Source organism: Aegilops tauschii, chromosome 1, assembly GCF_002575655.3.
Source record: "Aegilops tauschii subsp. strangulata cultivar AL8/78 chromosome 1, Aet v6.0, whole genome shotgun sequence".
NCBI classification, from domain to species: Eukaryota; Viridiplantae; Streptophyta; class Magnoliopsida; order Poales; family Poaceae; genus Aegilops; species Aegilops tauschii.
The window spans coordinates 415,136,465-415,150,744 of record NC_053035.3 but is presented as its reverse complement, the minus strand read 5'-3'; the positions used below and the strand labels follow the sequence as shown (position 1 = coordinate 415,150,744).

At 45.2% G+C, this 14,280-nt stretch overlaps 1 protein-coding gene across 1 annotated transcript; it reads right to left on the bottom strand.

The window, feature by feature from the left end:
• Positions 1-11,276: 11,276 nt before the first annotated feature.
• On the bottom strand, positions 11,277-12,103 carry LOC109783518 (uncharacterized). Its single transcript, XM_020342117.3, has 2 exons — positions 11,886-12,103; positions 11,277-11,752 (listed from the first exon to the last, which is right to left on the bottom strand). The coding sequence occupies exons 1-2, from the start codon at positions 12,004-12,006 to the stop codon at positions 11,559-11,561; spliced, it is 315 nt and encodes a 104-aa protein (XP_020197706.1). The 5' UTR covers positions 12,007-12,103; the 3' UTR covers positions 11,277-11,558.
• Positions 12,104-14,280: the final 2,177 nt, after the last annotated feature.

Here is a 14,280-nt window from a genome sequence, read left to right as displayed (position 1 = left end):
GTCTGCCCGACAAAAAGCTGACGGCAAAGACGCCCCCTGACGGCAAATTAGCTGTTTCCTGTAGTGTGTCATAGAACCTCAAGATCACCATAGTCAGTTTCTATTCTTACGTCAACCAACATGCTCATATGAGTAGCTAGGTATCTAGGAGAATCAAAGTAGTTTACAACGATATGCATCGTCTTTTTGTGCTAGTGAAAATAATAAGACTTCAATATATAAATTTTTATTTTTCATATTTAAATGATATGTGGCATATTACAGGCTCACTGGTTCTAAATGAATGGTAAAAAACACATTCATTTGCAAATAAGTTGATTGATGTTCGTGGTCTCCTCTATCTAATATCAACTTCATTATCTTCCATCTTGCTTTGTTTTCCCGGATCCTTGATTTTTCAAGAGGAATGCAGGGGTTGCCCATTGTTACTTGCATTAACATGTAGCTATGCAACTTTGGTTTCAACAACCACACATATACTATCTAGACCATTTGGTGGTGATGCTTCTTTTTATTCTATAACAAAAGGGTATATCCACTCAATTGTTGATTACACAATGTTTACAATGTATTGACTCGGAATGTTTTTAGCTCTCTTTTTGTTCTCATTTCCTTCTTTTTTTTACATTTTATTTATTTTCCATTGTTGTTTCCATATTTTTATTTCCCCCCTTTTTATTTCCTCCTTTTTCTTTTAAATCACGTGAATTTTTTAACACACAAAACATTTTGTAAAATGTATTGAACACTTTTTGAATAGTATGAATATCCTCATTTTTCTCATTTATTTTTAAATACACTTTTGTTTATTTTTCGTTTTTCTTATTTCATTTTACTTCTTTTGTTTCTTTTTACCTGGTTCTTAATTTTTTGTTCGTGTATTTGAAACATGTGCATAGTATTTTTCAAAAAATGTTTGTTGTGTGTTCTTAGAATGTTCATCGTGTATTTAAAATTGATAAGCTTGTTTTAAAATAATGTCCATCATGTATTTCAAAAATGATCTTCGCATATTTTAAAAAACTGTTTTGCGTGTATTTAAAAAAATGTTTCCCTATATATTTATAAATATTCATCGTGTATATAAAATGTCCATCTTGTTTTGAAAAATTATTCATCATGCTTTTCAAATATTTCGTCATGCATTTTAAAATATGTGATCACTTTTTTATTTACATGAACATTTTTAAAATAGGGACTGCTTTTAAAATTACGTGACTACTCCCTCCGTTCCTAAATATTTGTTTTTTGAGAGATTTCAACAAGTGAATACATACGTAGCAAAATGAGTGAATCGACACTCTAAAATATGTCTATATACATCCGTATGTGTTAGTCCATTTGAAATCTCTAAAAAGACAAATATTTAGGAGGAGTATATTCTAAAATACATGGACATTTACTAAAAATAGGCCATGAAAATCTTGAACGCTTAATGGAAATGCTTGTCGTGTTCAATTAACTGTTTGGTTCAATTCTGCAAATGTGATGTTCAATTCTTCAGGGTGCAATTTTGTATTGTCTTCCATGTGAGAAATAAATCGATTTTTTCTTTATAAAATACATGAGAAACAAATACAATTGCCATATTTCCAAGTTATCAAGCATGCTTGGTTTGGTTAACTGTCTGATCTTCTAGTATGTTATACATTGTGTAATGTGGTGCTCAGTTAACGTCTGGTTCATTTATTGTGGTGTTTAGTTAACTGTTTGGTTCAATTCTGCAATGCGATGTTTAATTGTTGTGGGTGCATTCTGTTATTGTATACCATGTGAGAAATAAATCGAATTTGGCTTTACTAAATACATGAGAAACAAATACAATTGCTATATTTCCAGGTTGTTAAGCATGTTTGATTTGGTTACCTGTCTGATCTTCTATTAGGAGTATGTTATATTATGCAATGTGCTGCTCAGTTAATGCTTGGTTCATTGTTGTGTTGTTTAGTTAACTGCTTGGTTCAATTCTGCAATGCGATGTCCAATTGTCGTGGGTAGAATTTTGTATTGTTGTGCGTGTGAGGAATAAATCGAATTTGGCTGCACTTAATACATGAGAAACATATACAATTGCTATATTTCCTAATTCTTAATCATGCTTGCTTTGGATAAATGGGTTTTCCATGTGGCTTGAATTAATCTGATGAATCTGCAATAAGCTTACTTTTCATTAACATATTTTACTAAGAGCATGTGAACCCTCACTTAACTTGATCACTAACTATCTTATATGTGTTGCATGGAAACAATGGGAAGCACTCAGGTTTACAATCGAGGTTTGCACATGCATGGTTCTTTGTATAATAGCACACATTATTGTGCAATTGCAGGAACCATTCTAATATTTAGGTTTTTAACAATTTGGTCTTGCACATGTAGGTCCTGCTGTCAGAGGTTTTTGACCCACTGTTCGACCTTTTTGCATATGGGAAAATGAGTTGTCCATGAATATCACTCAAGTCAAGAAACTCAGAATGATTGTTAGGATAAAGAAATTAGCGACAAAAAACAACAAGATCTTTGTCTGCACAATGAAGAAGACATCAGTTCATTACAGGATGGTACTAACTATTATACCTTGCCTTTTTTATTCCTTTGCCCCATTTCCAATATAAAGAAGATATTTATGCACATCCTTGTTTCACGCCTTTCCAAAGCAGTTCACTGATGATTACCTCTCAAACCACATGTATGGTCAGGAGGCGAGTAAGGTATTCATACAACACCCACGGTTCAATATTGAAGTGTTCCTGAAGAGGACGAAGTATGGACGGTCAATCATCCTTAGCGATGCTTAAGTCCGTCCGAATCATGTTAGCAATTGCCGCATTTTATGATTATGAAATTTGGCAAATGGATGTCAAACCTGCATTCCTTAATGGATATCTTAAAGAAGAGTTGGATATGATGCAACCAGAAGGTTTTGTCGATCCAAAAGGTGCTAACAAAGTGTGCAAGCTCCAGCGATCCATTTATGGACTGGTGCAAGCCTCTCGGAGTTGGAATATACGCTTTGATAGTGTGATCAAAGCATATATACAGACTTTTGGAGAAGCCTGTATTTACAAGAAAGTGCGTAGGAGCTCTGTAGCATTTCTGATATTATATGTGGATGACATATTGTTGATCGGAAATGATACGGAATTTCTGGATAGCACAAAAGGATACTTGAATAAGATTTTTCAATGAAAGACCTCGGTGAAGCTGCTTATATATTGGGCATCATGATCTGTAGAGATAGATCAAGATGCTTAATTGGACTTTCACAAAGCACATACCTTGATAAAGTTTTGAAGAAGTTCAAAATGGATCAGGCAAAGAAAGGGTTCTTGACTGTGTTACAAGGTGTGAAGTTGAGTCAGACTCAATGCCCGACCACTGCAGAAGATAGAGAGAAAATGAAAGTCATTCCCTGCTTCAGCCATAGGTTCTATCATGTATGCAATGCTGTGTACCAGACCTGATGTGTGCCTTGCTATTAGTTTAGCAGGGAGGTACCAAAGTAATCCAGGAGTGGATCACTAGACAGCGGTCAAGAACATCCTGAAATACATGAAAAAGACTAAGGATATGTTTCTCATTTATTTAGGTGACAAAGAGCTCGTCGTAAATGGTTACGTCGATGCAAGCTTTAACACTGATCCGGATGACTCTAAGTCACAAACCGGATACGTATTTATATTGAATGGTGGAGCTGTAAGTTGGTGCAGTTCTAAACAGAGCGTCGTGGCGGGATCTACGTGTGAAGCGGTGTACATAGCTGCTTCGGAAGCAGCAAATGAAGGAGTCTGGATGAAGGAGTTCATATCCGATCTAGGTGTCATACCTAGTGCATCGGATCCAATGAAAATCTTTTGTGACAATACTGGTGCAATTGCCTTGGCAAAGGAATCCAGATTTCACAAGAGAACCAAGCACATCAAGAGATGCTTCAATTCCATCCGCGATCAAGTCAAGGAGGGAGACATAGAAATTTGCAAGATACATACGGATCTGAATGTTGCAGACCCGTTGACTAAGCCTCTCTCACGAACAAAACATGATCAGCACCAAGACTTCATGGGTGTTACAATCATTACTATGTAATCTAGATTATTGACTCTAGTGCAAGTGGGAGACTGAAGGAAATATGCCCTAGAGGCAATAATAAAGTTGTTATTTATATTTCCTTATATCATGATAAATGTTTATTATTCATGCTAGAATTGTATTAACCGGAAACTTAGTACATGTGCGAATACATAGAGAAACGGAGTGTCCCTAGTATGCCTCTACTAGACTAGCTCGTTAATCAAATATGGTTAAGTTTCCTAACCATAGACATGTGTTGTCATTTGATGAACGGGATCACATCATTAGAGAAGATGTGATGGACAAGACCCATCCGTTAGCTTAGCACTATGATCGTTTAGTTTATTGCTATTGCTTTCTTCATGACTTATACATGTTCATATATCTATGAGATTATGCAACTCCCGAATACCGGAGGAACACTTTGTGTGCTATCAAACGTCACAACGTAACTGGGTGTTTATAAAGATGCTCTACAGGTGTCTCCGATGGTGTTTGTTGAGTTGACATAGATCGAGATTAGGATTTGTCACTCCGATTGTCGGAGAGGTATCTCTGGGCCCTCTCGATAATGCACATCACTATAAACCTTGCAAGCAATGTAACTAATGAGTTAGTTGCGGGATGATGCATTACGGAACGAGTAAAGAGACTTGTCGGTAACAAGATTGAACTAGGTATGATGATACCGACGATCGAATCTCGGGTAAGTAACATACCGATGACAAAGGGAACAACGTATGTTGTTGTGCGGTTTGACCGATAAAGATCTTCGTAGAATATGTAGGAGCCAATATGAGCATCCAGGTTCCGCTATTGGTTATTGACCGGAGATGTGTCTCGGTCATGTCTACGTAGTTCTCGAACCCGTAGGGTCCGCACGCTTAACGGTCGATGACGATTTGTATTATGAGTTTATGTGATTTGATGACCGAAGGTTGTTCGGAGTCCCGGATGAGATCACGGACGTGACTAGGAGTCTCGAAATGGTCGAGACATAAAGATTCATATATTGGAAGGTTACATTCGGACACCGGAATGGTTCGGGTCGTTTCGGATAAGTTTCAGAGTACCGAGGGTTACCGGAACCACCCCCCCCCCCCGGAAGTTATTGGGCCTCATGGGCCTAGTGGTGGAAGAGAGGAGGCAGGCCAAGGAGTGCCCCCCCCCTAGCCCAAACCGAATTGGACTAGGGCTAGGGGGGCCGGCCCCCCTTTCCTTCTCTTCGCCTCCTCCTCCCCCCTTCTCCTTGTGGGAGTAGGAAATGGGGGGGGGGGGTGAATCCTACTTGGAGTAGGACTCCCCCCCTTGGGCGCGCCACCCCTGGCCGGCCTCCTCGTCCCTCCCTCCTTTATATACGTGGGGAGGGGGGCACCCTAGAACACACAAGTTGATCTTTTAGCCGTGTGCGGTGCCCCCCCCCCCTCCACAGTTACACACCTCGGTCATATCATCGTAGTGCTTAGACGAAGCCCTGCGCCGGTGAACATCATCATCACCGTCACCACGCCGTCGTGCTGACGAAACTCTCCCTTGGCCTCAACTGGATCAAGAGTTCGAGGGACGTCATCGAGCTGAACGTGTGCTGATCGCGGAGGTGCCGTGCGTTCGGTACTTGGATCGGTTGGATGGCGAAGACGTTCGACTACATCAACCGCGTTACTAAACGCTTCCGCTTTCGGTCTACAAGGGTACGTGGACACACTCTCCCCGCTCGTTGCTATGCTTCTCCTAGATAGATCTTGCGTGATTGTAGGATTTTTTTTGAAATACTACGTTCCCCAACAATTTGATCGCTCGCCGGTCGCACACGACCTCATTTTGCCGAGCGTGTGTACCAGGAGGGCATATCCCGATGGTTTCTGGGTCGTGTGGGAAGGATCCCTCTATCGCAGTCACTCACTAGGCGACGGTTCCAAATACCGTCGCGGAAAGGGGTTAAAAACCGTTTGTATAGCACCTCCCTGTACTAGTGACGCGGTCCCCGCCGTCGCCCCTTCGGGCCGTAGCGTCGCGGCACGCGGTCCACTTCGCCGTCCACGCAGAACAACTTCTGTGTGGTATGCGCCACGCCGCCTTCCTAGGAGCGGGAACGCCACCGTCCGCATCGGTCTTCGTCACGTTGTCAGGTTCTTCCTTGCCGCCGCCGTCACTCTTCTTCCTGGTCCACGACAACTACCTCGGCACCGGCCGCCCCGACTCGACATCGACCATGGTGTCCCTCGCAAGGCTACCTCGACCATGGCTACACCACCTACTTTTTGGCGACCTCGACATCGACACAAATAGCTACCGCCTTGCTTGAGCAACCTTGTCGGTTTTCACTCCGGCCATGACTTCTGCAATGCATGGATCATTCGATTGTGGGGGGATGTTCATGGCTTACCTTCGGATTCTTCTCCAGTCTCACCGTCTGCGTCGCTACCGTCGTGACTACGGGGGTATGTTGAGTGTCGTGATTATTAGTAAAGATAAGATAGATGGATTTGTTCTTGCTTATCTTGTACTCTAAAATAATCATGTACTTCTATAAATACGCATACAAGGGTTAAGCAATACATCATTGATTCCACCAATTGTCTCCTCTCTATTCCTTCCACACGCTCTATTACTCTAGTCAAAATTGGGAACGGCTCCTCCACTGCCTTCTGGCTCGACCTATGGTTCAGCGACACAACTCTTGCTGTCCATTTTCCTGCCCTGTTTTCCCACGTGACGTGCCCTAATGCCTCAGTTGCCACTGTCTTATGCTTTGAAACTGGGGATCGGTCGCTTTGTTTGGTTACGTCACCCTGTTGAACTTCAATTCGTCCCTATAACATTAGGGCAGTTTAATAAAGCTTCACGTGATTGTCTAAAAAACTCCTTTTAATCTTATTTCATCATTTTTCTATTAACGTGTTTTCACCACACACGCGCGCGCGGGGTAGAGTGGTTACCAGCTGCAAAGCAAAACACCATGATCTGCCACTTCACAAACACGTACGCTGGAGTCCACTCGCTCGATGGATGGAGCCAGCCCTGCAGCCATTCGTGCATCGATGGCATCTGCTGCTATGCTAGCACGTCAGTTTGAAAAGCGTTCAGGACCTCATTCCTCCAACATATGCTCCAGAACAGAAAGCGTGCTTAGTTAAAAGCCGGCCTACCACATCGGATCGGGTACGCACGTACGAGTAGTACGCACGGCACGGAGGAGGAGATGCTTTCTAATCCGAGACACGTAAACTCGGACGCGTTGGAGCCGCAGGAATCCGAGAAACGGATGAGGTCGGTACGGCCATGACTAGACGGCCGGATTCCTTCTCCTCGCCATTGATATGTTCCCTTGTCGATGCGAGTACGTCTGGATGACTGGACAGCCTCGCCGCCGCATGCATCTGCTTGCATGCAAGGGGTGGATGGATTAGATTACTTAAACAAGCCCGAGGATTTTCAGATTGAAGATGTGATCTATCCATGTATAGCATCTATCTATCCGGCCGCAAAGTCAAAGGCAAGTGAATATGTTACAATACAAAACACAATACGAACGTGGGGTGCTCTACTTTTCCTGTTAGTCTACTGCTGGCTGTGATGTGAAACCACATGGGAATCTTTGCGTCGTGGTCGGGCAGTACCGCTGACTGCTGCCTCGCCGCCCGTCGACAGCGCCGGTTTTGTATTGTTTCCGGCTCCGTCTTCCGTGCGCCACGTCAGTACTATAGCACGCAATAATACGCGCCTGTCTGATCACTGATGATCCTAGCTAGGCCCACCGAGGTCTTCACTCATCCATTTCCATCTGAGAAACCCAATGTGTTGTCCGTCCACTTGTAAGTTGTAGCATCATCGCGCTTAGTTCGTCCGGATAGAACGCAGGCCGGTGCATAGCTGCGACCTCCGGTGACTCCATCAGAGGCCGGATAAGGCGATAGAGAGGTCGTGGAAAAACGCCAGCATTTGATTTGATCCATGCAAAAGTAAGTAGCCACGTACGATATGGATATCCGAACGCTTAATAACTACTACAACGAAAGGATCAGAGAAACGCGTAGTACAGTACAAGAGAGGAGCCCACTGATCCAGAGCGAGCGGCGGAGCGAGCAAATGGCGAAAGCTTCTCGCCTCCTCCTTCCCCTTGTCCAGCTACGAACGTCACTCGCGCTCTCTCTTGCAGCTCGGCGAGCTGGCGACACGTTGCGCTGGAGAAAGCTTCGACAGCGCGTCCATTGTTAAGTCTAGCTCCAGAATCTGATGCGTCGTACTGCATATGCCCGGGCGGGCCGGCCTACCACGCTTGGTAGGCATGGAGGAGGAGGAGATACGGCCCAATCCAGGACGCGTACGTAAAGGCTCACGCGTTGATTAGATTAGAGCATTAAGGCTCACAATCTAGCGAAGCATGCTCTTAAGTTAGGGGTAGGTCGCCATGTCTGGTTAGGACACCCCGGAAATCTTTTGTTCGTCCCTGTAAACATTGTGACGTCATAATAAGTTAAGAGCTTCGTGTGATTGTCTCAAAAAAAAATCAGAGCATTGATGCTAGCCGTAAGAATTTGTGTGAACAGATCGTCACGAAGATGACTAGATGGATCGTTATTCCTTCTTCTCAGTTTTCACGATTGATCTGTTCGATCCCTTCTCGACGTGATCATCAGCTAGCTAGAGACGAATCTAATCAACCGACCGAAACCAGCTTTATCGACGATGGACACGGAGCCCCCCACGCCTGGATAACTGTGGATATATAGCATCGCATCTTATTACATGGAAGGCGTAGTTTAATTAAACAAGCCTGGGATGAAGATCTCGTGTGATCTATGCATCGTATCCTGGAGTACTAGTCGGTAATACAAAATGGATGATCGCGTGGATACACAATGGCAATGCGAACGTGGGAATCTACTGGTTGTGATGTGATGTGAAGCCGCGGGGCGGCCGGGGGAATCTTTGTGTGGAGGTCGATCGGCCGGGCAGTGCTGTTCGCCGCCCATCGACGGACAGCGCCGGTTTTGTATGTTTCCAGCTCGGTCCTCCGTGCGCCACGTAGTTAATCCTACAACACACGCCTCTAACGATCGACTGATAGGGTTCCATGGAAATTCACCGTTCATCCGATTGACAGCATCGATCAATGCATTCATGTTGTGAATTGTTCTTCAGGATAAAGTTAATTTGACCACATGCATGAATCGGGTGGATCACAAATCTCCAAGGAAAGGAAAGGATCAGAAACACACGAGAGAGAGGAGCCCACTGATCCACAGCGAGTGACAGAGTGAGCAACCGCGGAGAAGTCCTCGCCTCCTCCAACCCCAAAACGTCAATGCGTCGTATTCTCTCATCCTGCTGTTCTCAGCCGGCTAGCGACGTACACTCAACAAAAAGAAAGGAGCATCTTCTTCTAGGTACAAAGTCAAAGCGCAAAAAAACGTGTTCCGCTTAGGGCATCTCGAACGGCGACCCATAAATTCCTTCCACATCCGTTCATGGACGAAAGATCAGTCCACAGACACGGATGCGGAAGGTCGTCATCCAACACTGTTCGCATACATTTTAATCTACATTTAAACTAAGCAGACTAAATTAGTGCAAACTGGCCGATATTCATTGGATAGAAAATAGCACAAATCATGCATACATAGCATGCAAATTAAGTTTAGTACAATAATGTTTCAAATTCGACTAGATTATAAGTTTTTCATCAACGGATCATGCCCTCTCACACATACTCCTCCTTTAACTTCATCCAACAGTGTACGTATGTAAATGGCCTTCCCTTTGTTCTGTGGTACATCACGGCAGCGCGTGCGGGCTACATAATGTGTAGACCAAGATTGAGTGAACGAATCAATCAACAAGTTGAGCAGGAGGAAGCAAAACTTACGACCTCGTCCTCTAGCGCGTGCAATGTCCACCTTGCCTTCAGCTGATGAACCATGTTAGAATACTCGGTGACGCCGCTCTGGATAGCATACCAGCGATACGATAACAACCCCACATTACGTTGTTGAATAATGTACATGTCGTAGGGCGCAATGTGTGCTTTCTCTGCGTGAAACGATTCATGCACTAACTGCCAGAAGGCCTCCCCCTGCTCATGTCTATGAAATCCGCAGATACGGCCAACCATGCATAGCATAACAACTCATCCTTCATGGTCGAGTAGCTCACCATTCTTCGTACTCTAAAAATGACATAGCGTTCGAAAATAAGCTCAATGGCATTTGACCGAACACCTGTAAAGCATGGTGTCCGCCATGAAGGTCGTCGACGGGGGGAGTATACCTGGGTACAAACGGCTCCAGGGTGGACATCGCCGTGTAGAGGCGAGCGGGCGCGTCGGTGCTGATTGCAAACGTCCGGCAATGGCTCTGTGACGGCCGGAGGCGTACAACAACGGCGTCGGAGGTGGATGGTGCAGATGCGAAGTATGGAGAAGAAAGGGCGGGATGGAAGAAAATGAGACTGGAAGGAGGATTGGCTGGGCCGGGGGTGTTAGAGTCCTTCGTGTCTGCTGTCCGGACTCCCACAAAGTTCCCCCACTTTGTCTTCAATTTGCAGGAGAAAGTGCGTTTGCACCGTCCTGCGAACGATGCATGCCCGTTTTGGATGGCTTTCGCGGTTCAGGCAGCACAATCTAAACATATGCCGACAGTTTAAGGGGAGATGCTCTTGTCGCGCAAAGCGGTGCGCGCAGGACGACTGAGGCCGAGCGATCACGTACATACGCAAATCTTATCAAGTGTCAGACACACGCGTCTGTCTCTCCGTCTGAAGTTTTTGTATGGCACATAGGTTCCGTCGGGATGATCACCGATCAGGAGTTGTTTTCGAACACAACTCACGGGACAGCATCTATGCATCTCACGTCACGATGGAATCCGTGCACCGTCCATCTGTCGAGCAGCAGCAGCACAGGAGTTGTTTTCGGAGCAGAGGTAGCTCGCAGGTCACGAGCGAGCCTTTCCCTCTCCCTCTCACCGCAACCGTGCACCGACGCGTCACGAGCGAGCACAACAGGACCCACGCACGAGGGGGAGACATGTCGGGTTACGCCCAGAAGCAACAGATCGGACAAGATCTAGCATCACGGTCAAGCGAGCAATGATGCCCCCGCTGCTGATTGCTGAATTCTTAAACCTTCAGTATGCACCAGCGCGTTAACTGATTGGAGCAAGCGAACCCGTGGGCGCGCTAAACCGATTGATTAGATGGAACGATTGATCGAGAAAGGCCAAGAGAGAGTCTGCTAGTCGGCATTAACTAATCTGAAACTGTGGTGTCATATGGAACACGATGTACATCAGTACATGACAGTTGACAGATACAGTACTAGGAAGAGAGGAGAGGAGAGACCCGGCCGAGCAAAACATCACTTGATCTTTCCTTAGTTTATGCATGCATGGTGTGAAGCAGTACAGTAGTAACGGCTATAGCTACGGACAGAGCGGCACCAGCAGCAGCAGGCCAGACCAGCTGGTGGCGGTGGCGGTGAGCTCGGTTCACCCTCTTCCGGGGCCCTTCGGAGGGTCATGGCGGTTGTTGGGGCCGGACCCGGGGTAGTCGTTCACCTCCACGTCCATCCTCGCCGCCGCCCGGCCCTGCGGCTTCCCGGCCGCCGCCGCCGTCGTCATCTCCTGCGGAGAAGAAAGCTTCAGAGACGGCGGGCGCTGCTGGCTCCTCAGGCGCATGCTCCCTGTAAGACCACCACACGAATGATCAGCGACGGCAACCGGGGCAAAAACAACTGAACCTATGGCGCATGTACCATGGATCAAGAACGGATGGTTCAGGAACCGAGTGTCGGAGCAGAAAGGGAGAAAGCTTACTTGACGTGGGCACGGCGGACGCCGGCTGCAGGGGAAGGGCGAGGAGGAGGAGGACGACGACGAGGCAGAGGGAGGCGAGGAGGAGAGGCGTCGGCCTGCTGGAGCGGCCGGAGGACTCCATTGCTGTCGCTAGAAACGAAAACAACTGTCACTGCTCACGGGTGGTGGTGGTGGTGGTGGTAGGCAATGGTGTGGTGTGGTGAGGTGTTGCCTGCTAGTGCTTGGGGTTTTATAGTTGGACCAGGGCTGGCTGGATGGCCGATGGCTGGCTTTCTCCTCTTGTCCCACTACAAAAGGTCAACTTCACATTGCTTGCCCGGTTTAGCAGGCGGCGGATCCTCTGCGAGGTCGCCCCTGTGCATGCCCTTGTGGCACTACTAGTAGTACGTAGTACTCCCTCCGTTCCATAATATAAGAGCGTTTTTAAGTGTCTAAAACGCTCTTATATTATGGGACGGAGGGAGTACTATTTTGATGGATACCATTGTTACTATTTTTTTGAGTTGGAAATAGCTACCACCGGTAGCTGGATCAAGGGGAACATAATTTGTGTCTGGACTTATCCCGTTCCAAATATAGACCAAATGTAAGGCATATATTAATTGATTCTAGAAAAACATAAAGCACATAATTAATGGATTGATTAGCACTTGAATACTTTTGCCAAGCATTATCTGAAGCAAAATTCGTATGGAATTATCATGCCCCAAACATAGACCCTCCTTACCGTCCTCGGTCAACGGCAATGATGTAGTACATGATTAATTGAATTGATTAGCATTAGAATTTGATCCATAAATTCAATTCCATGCTCCGTGATTGCACAAAATGGCATGCTTTCTCTAGGCGTCATTTATTAATCAAATAACAAAACTACTAATACGCGAAGTTTCCCGGATACACTCAGGAGCAGAACGGGAAATACAAAGGTTTCGTTCCCGGCCCGGTATGCGAAGGACAAAAATAAACCCCGTATCTTAGAAGAAAAAAGGTTTCATATACACATGCTTCATCTCACAGCCGAGATGTATGCATTTCTTTTCGGTTTTTCCTTGTATAGCGTTACCAAGCTGTTTTTTTTTTTGAGAGTCGTTACCAAGCTGTTTTGAGTGACAGAATGGCACTTGAGCCAACGCTGATGCACTCATGCTGCACCTTTGCAGTCACTCCAAAAGTTACTCCTCCTGGCAGCGTGCCGTGTGAACGAGACATTGCGGCATGCTTTTCGTCCGGACGCAGAAAATCCAGCGGCGATTCGGACCACCACGAGTCACGAGTAGTCGTCAACAGTGGGTCTCGACTGTTCACGGCCGGAAGCGAGCACTGTTGGGTGGCCACGCACCGAGGGCAACAGTAGTGGCCTCTTGCGACTTGCGACGATGACATGGTAATCAGGCTATGCCGTAGCCGTAGGTCGCCCACCGGCCTACGCTGCTACAGTATGTATAACCAGCCCGGACTGCACTGAAATGATTTTACTGCGTTTTCTTTTTCTCGAGCACCTTGTGGGCCTCTACCGCTTGGGCCAGGCCAGCGTTTCCACCAGCAAGAGGTTTTGCTTCGGCCCGGGAACCCAACCCTCGCATTTAAAGCCCCAAAATCGCTGTTAAGGGGTATCCTTGCACTCTCGCTTTTTAGCTCCTGTACTTTTGAGTTTTGAATCCAGGGCTTCAAGCTTTGAAGCTCACAAGTTAGCTCTTGTACTCACCGTCACATTCTCGCATCGAGATCTCAAAACTATACCCCATATTGGTAGGTTTTAACAAACCTTTTTTTTGTTGCTAAAATATGTGATTCAAAACTTCAAACCGATGCTTCAAAAATGTACTAACTCGTGATTCACTTTTTTTTAACACACTCGTGCTTCACTTTTGGAAAGCACACTTTGTCCTGTTCACGCAAGAAGCACGGTTGTGCTTCACAAGGAAGCACACTTGTACTCACTTCTCAGAGAAGCAAATGCCGCTCGCATTGCTCACGTACGCTTGCTCATCATCCAAATAAAAGTTTGCTCGCTCGCTTATCTTGCCAAATAGTTGCTCGTTCACGTACGGATTCCTAGGTTTTTTACGTTTTCTTTTCCACTTTATATATGTATGCCGGAAATTTCTAAAAATATATTTGAACTTCTTTTGCAAATTAGAAAATATTTATGGATTCAGAAAATGTTCATAGTTGTCAAAAATATTCACAATTTTTAAAATATCACAAACTCGAAAAATGTTTGTGCATTTGAACAAATATGCCGTGAAATCAAAAAATGTTAATGAATTCAAACATTGTTGACGAATTAAAATTTTGATCTAGAATTCAGAAAATGTTTGTGAATTTGAAAAATATTCACAAATTAAAAACGTTATGAATTCAGAAAAATTTCATCATATTTTAAAACGTA